Below are 14,404 nucleotides of genomic sequence, written 5' to 3' on the forward strand. Positions count from 1 at the left end.
AGTTTGCAAACATTTATATCGTAAATGTACCTATTGGCGATGTATCAAAAAGAACTCAAAGGCATTAAACAAAAACATGGTGAAATTGGCCAAATGTATATGCAACACAATTTAAATATAAAGTGATACGTATTATTACTGCTTTGTTTGCGCGTATAAAACAGAAAAATGTGCTCGTAATACCGCTGCTCAAAAGGACAGATTACTTTCACAGAAAGGCCTAAACTTACATGCGCAAACATTTTCATCCTAAATGCACTGTTTTCCGATGTATAACTTTGCACTGAAAGTCGTCGGGTCTCACCTTATCCTAACGGTTCGTTATGCTCTCAGTAAATGTAACGGGCCTTCATGCTCTAACTAAATCTAGTGTTGCGACAAACACATGCTTGTGCTCAGCTAAGTCTCAGCCCTACGATTTGAGCATATTAAATAAAATCTGGCATCGCACAAACAAGGCACCCAAAATGTACATAATGACGAATTTGACTAAACAGAAAGGCCTTACAAAGTAAGCATTTGTTCGAATTTGCAAAGTCCATGAATAAAGTAGACATGCGCAAACATTTATATCGTAAATGTCCCTATTGGCGATGTACCAAAAAGAACTCAAACGCATTAAACAAAAACATGGTGAAATTGGCCAAATGTATAGGCAACACAATTTAAATCTAAAGTGATACGTATTATTACTGCTTAGCGCGTATAAAACAGAAAAATGGGCTCGTAATACCGCAGCTCAAAAGGACAAATTACTTTCACAGAAAGGCCTAAACTTACATGCGCAAACATTTTCATCCTAAATGCAGTTTGCCGATGTATAACTTTGCACTGAAAGTCTTCGGGTCTCACCTTATCCTAACGGTTCTTTATGCTCTCAGTAAATGTAACGGGCCTTCATGCTCTGACTTAATCTAGTGTTGCGACAAACACATGCTTGTGCTCAGGTAACTCTCAGCCCCACGATTGCAGCATATTAAATAAAATCTGGCATCGCACAAACAAGGCATCCAAAATGTACATAATGGCGAATTTGAATAAACAGAAAGGCCTTACAATGTAAGCATTTGTTCGAATTTGCAAAGTCCATGAATAAAGTAGACATGCGCAAACATTTATATCGTAAATGTACCTATTCGATGTACCAAAAAGAACTCAAACGCATTAAACAAAAACATGGTGAAATTGGCCAAACGTATAGGCAACACAATTGAAATCTAAAGTGATACATATTATTACTGCTTTGTTTGCGCGTATAAAACTGAAAAATGTGCTCGTAATACCGCTGGTCAAAAGGACAAATGACTTTCACAGAAAGGCAAGTAACTTACAGTTTCTCTAGAGAGGCTCCAGTCCGCTGTCTCGAAGTATACCTCCTGAGATCGCTCGAAAATTCTAGAGAGGCTCCAGTCCGCTGTCTCGAAGTATACCTTCTGAGCTCGCTCGAAGAAATGTTTCTTTTCGTGGCTGTAGTCCTTTACATACTGTGGAAGACAAAAAACGCAGTTAGTTCATTAAATAACAAAAGACTTGAAAAGTTTGTTGTTAAGAACATGTAGGTGAGATGTTGTTTAGGATGTTGCTGTCTCGACATATGTAAATTGCCGATAGGAGGCTGTCTGGCCGACTGAAAAGGTCGTGGATGTTGTGACTCGTTAGAGTACTTAGTGGCTACGTGCGACTTTTGCCTATCTTGCATATCAAAGCATGGTGGTAGACGAGTTGGCGCCACGCTGCCTGCAAATAAAAAAAAGTGCTGGTGAATATCATTTTGGTAAAGTAGAAAAACACGATAGCTGTTTGCAAAAATTCCCTACACAGAAAGCACGATATAAAATAGCTATTAAAGTAAGCATAATAGAAATACGAGTGCCACCCATCCGTCAAATACCTGCAACGAAAACAAAATAGATGTATTAAAAAATATAGAGCATTGAAAGAAACAAAACTGTTTTATTTTACAAAATACAAAATCGATTTAATAGCTTACATGAAAGGCCTTGCACCATGGAGAAAGCGAGCCAAAGATCACAAAAGACACGAGCAAAGGCACCAAGCAGCTGAGGCGATACGAAAGTACCTACAAAAGAAGCAGAAAAGAGAGATTAATATCGAACAGGTTAAATAGCTTACTTGCACCACGAACAAAGCGCACGGAGGCCACGTCCGAACATATAAAGGAAACACGAGAGAGCTGCAAAACAAAAATATATTCCAAGATTATAAACAAAGGAGCATGAAGTTACCTGTAACAAAACACTAATTACATTACAAAGTATGTACTACGAGTCGCACTTACCTGAATAAGTCACGCCAAGATCACCAGACAAAATGGCGAACAAAAATACATGAGCCACACTTATTACTTTGGGAAAAAATCAAAATCACCTACCTGAAAGTCCTTGCACCACGAAGACGGAGACAGCGAGTGAAAGATGACAAAACAAAATGGCGACCGGAAATAGTTACCCCCACCGCGCCGCCGCCAAATTCCTGCAAATAAAGGAAAATAAATGAAGTCAGAAATTACTTTTCAAACGTAAAAAAACACTCCGGGTATTCAAAAGTGACAGTAATTTTTTAGTTACAAAACACATCGCTTACCTGCAAGTCGTCACGCCACGGAGGAGACCCGACACGGAAACACTAGAGAGAATAGGCCAAAAAAGAAACATTAGAAGAACATAAACCAAATAGCCTGAACACCTGTTACGTTACAATCTACAACACCTGTAAGAAAAATACAAATTACATTCAAATCTATCTACACCGAGTCGCACTAATACATGACCACAGCGCTTACCTGAAACTCGTTCGGCCACGGAGAAGGAAAACCGACACGTCACGGCAGGCTACACAGACACTAGAGAGAACAGCCCAAAAAAGAAACATATTAAAAGAATATAAACCAAAAAGCCTGAACACCTGTAAAAGAAATACTAATTACATTACAATTTAAATCGCGTACCTGAAATCCCTTGTACCACGGAGACGGAGACAGACAGCCAAAGATCCCAAGACAAAATGCCGACCGGAAATCGTTACCACGCCGCCGCCGCCCAATTCCTGCAAAGAAAGGAAGATAAATAAACTCAAAAATACCTTTTCCAAGTTAAAAAACTACCGGGCATTGAAAAGGGACAGTCATTTGTTACAAAACACAACATCGCTTACCTGAAAGTCGTCACGCCACGGAGGAGACCCGACACGGAAACACTAGAGAGAACAGAGGGAGAGCAAAGGAAAAAAATAAAAACATTACAATATAAACAAAATAGGCTGAACACATATAAAAGAAATTACAATTACATAAAAATGTAAATCGCGTACCTGAAATCCCTCGTACCACAGAGACAGACAGCGAGCGAGCCAAGAATCCCAAGACAAAATGGCGACCGGAAATCGTTACCGCGCCGCGCCGCCGACATATACCTGCAAAGAAAGTTAGATAAATTAATTCAAAAAACCCCTTTCAAAGTTAAAAAAACTCCCAGGCATTCAAAAGGGACAGTCATTTATTAATTACAAAACACACCATCGCTTACCTGCAAGTCGTCACGCCACGAAGGAGACCCGACACAAAAACACTAGAGAGAACAGGCCCAAAAAATAAATACATTACAATATAAACAAAATAGGCTGAACACATATAAAAGAAATTACAATTACATAAAAATGTAAATCGCGTACCTGAAATCCCTCGTACCACGGAGACAAGCCAGCGAGCGAGCCAAGAATCCCAAGACAAAATGGCGACCGGAAATCGTTACCACGCCCGGAAATCGTTACCACGCCGCGCCGCCGACAAATACCTGCAAAGTTAGATAAATTAATTCCCAAAACTCTTTTCAAAGTTAAAAAACTCCCAGGCATTCAAAAGGGACAGTTATTTCTTAATTACAAAACACACCATCGCTTACCTGCAAGTCGTCACGCCACGAAGGAGACCAGACACAAAAACACTAGAGAGAACAGGCCCAAAAAATAAATACATTACAATATAAACAAAACAGGCTGAACACATATAAAAGAAATTACAATTACATAAAAATGTAAATCGAGTACCTGAAATCCCTCGTACCACAGAGACAGACAGCGAGCGAGCCAAGAATCCCAAGACAAAATGGCGACCGGAAATCGTCACGTCACGTCACGTCACGGCAGGCTACACGGAAACACTAGAGAGAACAGCCCAAAAAAGAAACATATTAAAAGAATATAAACCAAAAAGCCTGAACACCTGTAAAAGAAATACTAATTACATTACAATTGAATTCGCGTACCTGAAATCCCTTGTACCACGGAGACAGACAGCCAAAGATCTCAAGACAAAATGCCGACCGGAAATCGTCACCACGCCGCCGCCGCCCAATTCCTGCAAAGAAAGGAAGATAAATAAACTCAAAAATACCTTTTCCAAGTTAAAAAACTACCGGGCATTGAAAAGGGACAGTCATTTGTTACAAAACACAACATCGCTTACCTGAAAGTCGTCACGCCACGGAGGAGACCCGACACGGAAACACTAGAGAGAACAGAGGGAGAGCAAAGGAAAAAAATAAATACATTACAATATAAACAATATAGGCTGAACCCGACACGTCACGGCAGGCTACACAGACACTAGAGAGAACAGCCCCAAAAAGAAACATATTAAAAGAATATAAACCAAAAAGCCTGAACACCTGTAAAAGAAATACTAATTACATTACAATTTAAATCGCGTACCTGAAATCCGGAAATCGTTACCACGCCGCCGCCGCCCAATTCCTGCAAAGAAAGGAAGATAAATAAACTCAAAAATACCTTTTCCAAGTTAAAAAACTACCGGGCATTGAAAAGGGACAGTCATTTGTTACAAAACACAACATCGCTTACCTGAAAGTCGTCACGCCACGGAGGAGACCCGACACGGAAACACTAGAGAGAACAGAGGGAGAGCAAAGGAAAAAAATAAATACATTACAATATAAACAAAATAGGCTGAACACATATAAAAGAAATTACAATTACATAAAAATGTAAATCGCGTACCTGAAATCCCTCGTACCACAGAGACAGACAGCGAGCGAGCCAAGAATCCAAAGACAAAATGGCGACCGGAAATCGTTACCACGCCGCGCCGCGCCGCCGACATATACCTGCAAAGAAAGTTAGATAAATTAATTCCAAAAAACCCTTTCAAAGTTAAAAAAACTCCCAGGCATTCAAAAGGGACAGTCATTTATTAATTACAAAACACACCATCGCTTACCTGCAAGTCGTCACGCCACGAAGGAGACCCGACACAAAAACACTAGAGAGAACAGGGCCCAAAAATAAATACATTACAATATAAACAAAATAGGCTGAACACATATAAAAGAAATTACAATTACATAAAAATGTAAATCGGATACCTGAAATCCCTCGTACCACGGGGACAGACAGCGAGCGAGCCAAGAATCCCAAGACAAAATGGCGACCGGAAATCGTTACCACGCTGCGCCGCCGACAAATACCTGCAAAGAAAGTTAGATACATTAATTCAAAAAACCCTTTTCAAAGTTAAAAAAATCCCAGGCATTCAAAAGGGACAGTTATTTCCTAATTACAAAACACACCATCGCTTACCTGCAAGTCGTCACGCCACGAAGGAGACCCGACACAAAAACACTAGAGAGAACAGGCCCAAAAAATAAATACATTACAATATAAACAAAATAGGCTGAACACATGTAAAAGAAATTACAATTACATAAAAATGTAAATCGCGTACCTGAAATCCCTCGTACCACGGAGACAAGCCAGCGAGCGAGCCAAGAATCCCAAGACAAAATGGCGACCGGAAATCGTCACGTCACGGCAGGCTACACGGAAACACTAGAGAGAACAGCCCAAAAAAGAAACATATTAAAAGAATATAAACCAAAAAGCCTGAACACCTGTAAAAGAAATACTAATTACATTAGAATTTAAATCGCGTACCTGAAATCCCTTGTACCACGGAGACGGAGACAGACAGCCAAAGATCCCAAGACAAAATGGCGACCGGAAATCGTTACCACGCCGCCGCCGCCCAATTCCTGCAAAGAAAGGAAGATAAATAAACTCAAAAATACCTTTTCCAAGTTAAAAAACTACCGGGCATTGAAAAGGGACAGTCATTTGTTACAAAACACAACATCGCTTACCTGAAAGTCGTCACGCCACGGAGGAGACCCGACACGGAAACACTAGAGAGAACAGAGGGAGAGCAAAGGAAAAAAATAAATACATTACAATATAAACAATATAGGCTGAACCCGACACGTCACGGCAGGCTACACAGACACTAGAGAGAACAGCCCAAAAAAGAAACATATTAAAAGAATATAAACCAAAAAGCCTGAACACCTGTAAAAGAAATACTAATTACATTACAATTTAAATCGCGTACCTGAAATCCCTTGTACCACGGAGACGGAGACAGACAGCCAAAGATCCCAAGACAAAATGGCGACCGGAAATCGTTACCACGCCGCCGCCGCCCAATTCCTGCAAAGAAAGGAAGATAAATAAACTCACAAATACCTTTTCCAAGTTAAAAAACTACCGGGCATTGAAAAGGGACAGTCATTTGTTACAAAACACAACATCGCTTACCTGAAAGTCGTCACGCCACGGAGGACACCCGACACGGAAACACTAGAGAGAACAGAGGGAGAGCAAAGGAAAAAAATAAATACATTACAATATAAACAATATAGGCTGAACCCGACACGTCACGGCAGGCTACACAGACACTAGAGAGAACAGCCCAAAAAAGAAACATATTAAAAGAATATAAACCAAAAAGCCTGAACACCTGTAAAAGAAATACTAATTACATTACAATTTAAATCGCGTACCTGAAATCCCTTGTACCACGGAGACGGAGACAGACAGCCAAAGATCCCAAGACAAAATGGCGACCGGAAATCGTTACCACGCCGCCGCCGCCCAATTCCTGCAAAGAAAGGAAGATAAATAAACTCAAAAATACCTTTTCCAAGTTAAAAAACTACCGGGCATTGAAAAGGGACAGTCATTTGTTACAAAACACAACATCGCTTACCTGAAAGTCGTCACGCCACGGAGGAGACCCGACACGGAAACACTAGAGAGAACAGAGGGAGAGCAAAGGAAAAAAATAAATACATTACAATATAAACAATATAGGCTGAACCCGACACGTCACGGCAGGCTACACAGACACTAGAGAGAACAGCCCAAAAAAGAAACATATTAAAAGAATATAAACCAAAAAGCCTGAACACCTGTAAAAGAAATACTAATTACATTACAATTTAAATCGCGTACCTGAAATCCCTTGTACCACGGAGACGGAGACAGACAGCCAAAGATCCCAAGACAAAATGCCGACCGGAAATCGTTACCACGCCGCCGCCGCCCAATTCCTGCAAAGAAAGGAAGATAAATAAACTCACAAATACCTTTTCCAAGTTAAAAAACTACCGGGCATTGAAAAGGGACAGTCATTTGTTACAAAACACAACATCGCTTACCTGAAAGTCGTCACGCCACGGAGGAGACCCGACACGGAAACACTAGAGAGAACAGAGGGAAAGCAAAGGAAAAAAATAAATACATTACAATATAAACAATATAGGCTGAAACCCGACACGTCACGGCAGGCTACACAGACACTAGAGAGAACAGGCCAAAAAAGAAACATATTAAAAGAATATAAACCAAAAAGCCTGAACACCTGTAAAAGAAATACTAATTACATTACAATTTAAATCGCGTACCTGAAATCCCTTGTACCACGGAGACGGAGACAGACAGCCAAAGATCCCAAGACAAAATGCCGACCGGAAATAGTTACCACGCCGCCGCCGCCCAATTCCTGCAAAGAAAGGAAGATAAATAAACTCAAAAATACCTTTTCCAAGTTAAAAAACTCCCGGGCATTGAAAAGGGACAGTCATTTGTTACAAAACACAACATCGCTTACCTGAAAGTCGTCACGCCACGGAGGAGACCCGACACGGAAACACTAGAGAGAACAGAGGGAGAGCAAAGGAAAAAAATAAATACATTACAATATAAACAATATAGGCTGAACCCGACACATCACGGCAGGCTACACAGACACTAGAGAGAACAGCCCAAAAAAGAAACATATTAAAAGAATATAAACCAAAAAGCCTGAACACCTGTAAAAGAAATACTAATTACATTACAATTTAAATCGCGTACCTGAAATCCCTTGTACCACGGAGACGGAGACAGACAGCCAAAGATCCCAAGACAAAATGGCGACCGGAAATCGTTACCACGCCGCCGCCGCCCAATTCCTGCAAAGAAAGGAAGATAAATAAACTCAAAAATACCTTTTCCAAGTTAAAAAACTACCGGGCATTGAAAAGGGACAGTCATTTGTTACAAAACACAACATCGCTTACCTGAAAGTCGTCACGCCACGGAGGAGACCCGACACGGAAACACTAGAGAGAACAGAGGGAGAGCAAAGGAAAAAAATAAATACATTACAATATAAACAATATAGGCTGAACCCGACACGTCACGGCAGGCTACACAGACACTAGAGAGAACAGCCCAAAAAAGAAACATATTAAAAGAATATAAACCAAAAAGCCTGAACACCTGTAAAAGAAATACTAATTACATTACAATTTAAATCGCGTACCTGAAATCCCTTGTACCACGGAGACGGAGACAGACAGCCAAAGATCCCAAGACAAAAAGCCGACCGGAAATCGTTACCACGCCGCCGCCGCCCAATTCCTGCAAAGAAAGGAAGATAAATAAACTCACAAATACCTTTTCCAAGTTAAAAAACTACCGGGCATTGAAAAGGGACAGTCATTTGTTACAAAACACAACATCGCTTACCTGAAAGTCGTCACGCCACGGAGGAGACCCGACACGGAAACACTAGAGAGAACAGAGGGAAAGCAAAGGAAAAAAATAAATACATTACAATATAAACAATATAGGCTGAAACCCGACACGTCACGGCAGGCTACACATACACTAGAGAGAACAGCCCAAAAAAGAAACATATTAAAAGAATATAAACCAAAAAGCCTGAACACCTGTAAAAGAAATACTAATTACATTACAATTTAAATCGCGTACCTGAAATCCCTTGTACCACGGAGACGGAGACAGACAGCCAAAGATCCCAAGACAAAATGCCGACCGGAAATAGTTACCACGCCGCCGCCGCCCAATTCCTGCAAAGAAAGGAAGATAAATAAACTCAAAAATACCTTTTTCAAGTTAAAAAACTCCCGGGCATTGAAAAGGGACAGTCATTTGTTACAAAACACAACATCGCTTACCTGAAAGTCGTCACGCCAAGGAGGAGACCCGACACGGAAACACTAGAGAGAACAGAGGGAGAGCAAAGGAAAAAAATAAATACATTACAATATAAACAATATAGGCTGAACCCGACACGTCACGGCAGGCTACACAGACACTAGAGAGAACAGCCCCAAAAAGAAACATATTAAAAGAATATAAACCAAAAAGCCTGAACACCTGTAAAAGAAATACTAATTACATTACAATTTAAATCGCGTACCTGAAATCCCTTGTACCACGGAGACGGAGACAGACAGCCAAAGATCCCAAAACAAAATGCCGACCGGAAATCGTTACCACGCCGCCGCCGCCCAATTCCTGCAAAGAAAGGAAGATAAATAAACTCACAAATACCTTTTCCAAGTTAAAAAACTACCGGGCATTGAAAAGGGACAGTCATTTGTTACAAAACACAACATCGCTTACCTGAAAGTCGTCACGCCACGGAGGAGACCCGACACGGAAACACTAGAGAGAACAGAGGGAGAGCAAAGGAAAAAAATAAATACATTACAATATAAACAATATAGGCTGAACACAGTTATTTCTTAATTACAAAACACACCATCGCTTACCTGCAAGTCGATTCGGGGGCGTTCCCGGCTTTCAGCTGACGTCGCGTGACGTCGGCAAAAGCCAAAGAATCTCGGGAACGCCCCCGAATCTGGTCCGGCATTGACGGACAGGCCCCTCGTCCAATGGCTAGGCTCCATTTATGGAGCCAGCCAATAAATGACGAGGGCCGACCCAAACCCCACTACAGTTCTCATCAGGTTTTCGCCTGCGCAAAACCTAAAAAGAAGTACCAGTACTGCTATTAAATTCGACTCAACATATGTCTCAAAACATCCGAATTAAACAAAATGCTTTGTACTCATATCTGTGTTTTAATTTTTTATCACTTTATTTTAATCAATGAAGTTTTTTGGTTTTCTTGATTTACCAATTTCGCACATTTTTAGGACCTTATGTACACAACAAATACATTATTCAATACAACAATTTACAACACATTATATGCATTTTTTACATGTCTCAAAATTCATAGATTCAAGACTACCAAGGCCATAAAGATATAAGAAGTCATAGACAATTGAAAACAATAGGTTCTTTGGAAAAAACAAACAATTGATGGCTTTCCTGTGAATAGCAGAATTCCAGTTTATATTTATAATTTTATGTTGTCTGTGGTTGTATGAGAGGGGTATGACTGAATGTATGAATTTTGAGAAATGTAAAAAATGCATATAATGTGTTGTAAATTGTTGGTTTGATTAATGTATTTGGTGTGTACATAAGGTCTTAAAAATTTGGTAAATCAAGAAAACCAAAAAACTTAAGAATCAAAAATCATTGATTAAAATAAAGTGACTAAAAATTAAAACACAGATATGAGTACAAAGCATTTTCTTTAATTCGGATGTTTTGAGACATATGTTGAGTCGAATTAAATAGCAGTACTGGCACTTCTTTTTGTTTATAAGCCTCCTGTCTGAAGGCATGGAGTAATGTTGCCAACTGCATGGATAGGTGGTGTTTGCGTATGCCTTTAATTTCTTCTAACCTGAGCACCTCCTCCTCAGAGGCTCCCCATTTATTAACCGTCCCAATCCAGGCGCCTTCAGTGGACCCCCCCACGGTCTCCAGTGCATTGCAATGCCTCTCTCAGCTAATAGGATCGCTAGAGATACGAACTGTGTCTCCATTTCTTGGTGTTTCCGATGCTTGGTTATGCCTAGTGCACACGCTTCCCATGTGTTAATATCTGTGAGCCCTATTACTGCTAATAAGGTGGCTTGTATTGTGGTCCAATAAGCTTGGAGCGTTGGGCAGTACCAGAACATGTGGAGGAAGGACGCGTTGAGTTCTGTACATCTAGGGCAAGTGAAGTGCGTGTTTGGGTAGTTGTGTTGGAGCTTTTCGGGCGTCAGGTAGGCACAGTGCAGTATGTGAAATTGTATGTTTTTGAAGCGGTAGTTGCGGGATACTTTTTTAGGAAACTCAAGTGCCCATTCCTACTCTTTGTCATGAAGTGGTCTTTGGATCTCTGTCTCCCCTTTCTCGCAGAGTGGCAAGAGGGTGGTTGCATTCAGCGCCTGTACCGCCTTGTATATCCATGTCACTAGATGTCGACCGGGGCCCAGCTGCTGGATTGTGTGCAGGACCGGGTCTGTGGGCGGGTCCGTGTCTATTGCGTGCCACACTCTGCGGCAATCTTCTAGTAGCTGCCTATGTAAGAGAAATTGCCCCTTTAGGAGGTCTGTATCCGTTGCGAGTTCTGCAAAGGTCTGCAGTTGCCCATTCACATAGAGGGAGGCCGCCTCTTTGATTGAATGCTCGGTCCACATACGCAGCGAGCACTCTGTACAGTGGACACGGCCTTTGGGGAAGCCCACCAGTGGTTGTATAGGGGAATACATGGGGGACGTCTGTTTCATCTCACGTATCTGTTTCAGACATGTGCGCACTACCATCACCTGGAGTGGGCACTCCTGTATTGGTCCCGCTCCTGGCAACAACATGCTGTGTATGGTAGGGGCTGGAATTGGCCCGCATTTGTCAGAGTTTCCCCTAATGTGCAACCTTCTGTCCAATGTGACACCCATGGTAGTTGGGCAGCGAGGAAGTATGCCTCGAAGGAAGGGGAACCCAGACCTCCTTAGTCCATAGGTAGTTGCAGTTTGGTGAGGGCAATTCACCTGCGTCCTGTTCCCCAAATAAGGGTACCAAGGAGGGTATCCAGTTCACGGAAAAAGGGGCGGGGGAACCACCGGGAGATTAGCAAAATAATATACTAATCGTGGGACCAATATCATCTTGGCCACTGCTATTTTCCCAATGGTAGCCAGGGGGAGATCCTTCCAGAAGTTCACGGAGGAATGGATCCTGCTAGTGCTCAGCAGTGGTTTCCTTCGTACATGTCTTGTGGCATGTGGTACAATTGTACTCTTAGGTACCGTACTGCCTTGGGATGCCCCATCTTTTCCCCTCTTTACGGAGGTGGATCGCAAGTGGCTCCATCACCGCTGCGAAGAGCAGAGGGGAGAGTGGGCTGCCCTGATGCGTGCCTTTGAGTATTGGAAATTATGGCGACATGTGGTGCCCAAGTTTCACACTGGAGGTCGGCTTGGTGTTTATCGGTGGAAGGGTCATGTCCTGCTTCACGAGCCACGCTAGTAGCGCACCTGCTCTTCTTTGTGTACCGTAGTTGCGTGCACTCTAAAATTGTATCTACGGAGATCTGCTTACTCCTCTGCATATGTGCCTTTAACTTTTGCCACTTGGGTCGGTGTGGCCTCATTTCTTTCTGCTGCTTGTGTTAACGTGGCCAGTATGTGTTCCTTTTCACTTATGCTCCACTCCAGAATTTTGTGCGCTACTGTAATGTGTTGCATGCATGTGCCTCTGATTACAACCTTGAAAGCGCTCCATTCCATTGCCCGGGTGGTGGGTGTGTGCGTGTTCTCATGGAAATAATTCTGTATTTTCTCTGCTTTAGTTTGCCTAAACACTGGATCGTCCAGGCATTCTTTGGGTAGGCGCCAGGTGGGGACCGGTGGCCTGGGTGGGCGCCATGGTATGATAGGACCTTGCCCAGATATTCAGATTCCTGTATCTAGGGCAGTATGGAGGGGAGCAGAGGAAGCTATCCAGGCGGACCTTAAGAACGTGTGGTATCGAGTGGAATGAGTAAAGCCGTGTACAACAGTTCAGCGAAGGGTTATAAAGGAGTTCAGAAATACAATGGCGCTCTACAGGTAGTGGTAGGGTGTTAGTTCGTGGAATATCAGTGGTTGGTGCTGCTTGATCTGAGCTAACCCTTGTCTCAGAGAAAGGAAGGAGAGAGATTCTCAACCCTCTGTATACATTACAACAATGTCAAACGCACACAACATGCATCAGTTAATCGATTTGGTTTCGTAATCAGTCAATGTAAATATAAGATCCGACTCCAATGTTCATAACCTCTTGGGTGTTTATTCATCCAGTATGAGTCTTTGTTTTACAACAAAACCAGCCGACACGTGTTTCGTCAATATCGGGGTGAACCCGTGACTCTTCAGGGCTGAGGAGTAATAGGATGAGGCCTGTGTAGTCGGACCGGTGATAATTCCAACCCGGTCCTAATCGTGTGAGGAAATGAAAAACGCTCGAAGTAGTTGCTTCTTGTGCGTCTCAGTGGCAAGGGTAGGTTGGCAAAGTCCGCCACCGGGTGCGCGGTCGGAAAAGGTAGGGAAGCAAATCCGCTAACCCTAGCTCTGAACCTTCTGTTGGTAATATGAATGTGGTAGGAAGTCCGTGCTCGCTCGGGTAACTAAGATGAGTAAAGCCGTGTAACTGGGTATTTGGAGCGCCAGGCATCTGTTAGGGCCCAATGAGTTGCCCATGCTGAAAAGCGTTTGGCCTGCACTATTGTTGGAGAGGCCGGGTGTGGGAGGTAGGAGAGTATTTTGTACCCAATTATAGTCCCCTCCCAGGATCCAAGGAGCTTGGGTTTCTAAGCTTAATGGGTGTTATTGTGCGTCCCAGAATTTACTCAGGCCAGAAATCTACCCGTAAATTCCCTCTGCTTGTACCAACATGTCTTATTTTTATTTCACTTTTGGTCCTACCTGCCACACCTGTTATACCTGAGCCCGTTCCACAGCCCAGGGAGGAACCAACACCTGCAGGGGTGGTCCCTTTAGCGGGTAGCCCACAGCTCCCGGTAATCCCGCCAGTAGGGGGGACGGGGGTCCCCCAGGATGTAGTATCCCATTTGGCAGCAATCCTTCCATGGTTGAGGAAGGCGGGGATCTTATCATCGACAGTGAGTGCTAAGGACATAGGCAATGATACACTGGCAGAGGCAAAGCGAATAGTTGCTCAATTTGAGGGGTCTCCGATAGAAAAAATGGTCGAGGTGCACCCTGTCATTCCAGCGAATGCCAACGCACCAGCGAGCAGTCAGACTAAAGAGAAGACAAATGAGGCCACTACAATAGGTAAGCAGCGGACATTGCCTGTGTTAGGTGTTGGGGAATCACGCACTGAGCGGGAACATTTA

At 42.6% G+C, this 14,404-nt stretch overlaps 2 protein-coding genes across 2 annotated transcripts in view; both read right to left on the reverse strand.

Annotated features, from left to right (window-relative positions):
- The window catches only part of LOC144752602 (uncharacterized), a 30,147-nt gene extending 28,323 nt beyond the window's left edge, over nt 1–1,824 (reverse strand). The window contains exon 1 of the mRNA XM_078640484.1: nt 1,332–1,824. The gene's annotated coding sequence lies outside the window, so the exon portion shown is untranslated. The remainder of the gene's footprint in view (nt 1–1,331) is intronic.
- The window catches only part of LOC144752603 (uncharacterized), a 78,943-nt gene that overhangs the window by 9,972 nt on the left and 54,567 nt on the right, over nt 1–14,404 (reverse strand). Inside the window, exons 7-9 of the mRNA XM_078640485.1 lie at nt 1,991–2,080; nt 1,868–1,891; nt 1,332–1,484 (exon numbers count right to left, since the gene is read on the reverse strand). Of these exons, the coding sequence (XP_078496611.1) occupies nt 1,332–1,484; nt 1,868–1,891; nt 1,991–2,080 (267 nt within the window). The remainder of the gene's footprint in view (nt 1–1,331; nt 1,485–1,867; nt 1,892–1,990; nt 2,081–14,404) is intronic.

The sequence above is a fragment of the Lissotriton helveticus genome, chromosome 5_1 (assembly GCF_964261635.1).
Source record: "Lissotriton helveticus chromosome 5_1, aLisHel1.1, whole genome shotgun sequence".
NCBI classification, from domain to species: Eukaryota; Metazoa; Chordata; class Amphibia; order Caudata; family Salamandridae; genus Lissotriton; species Lissotriton helveticus.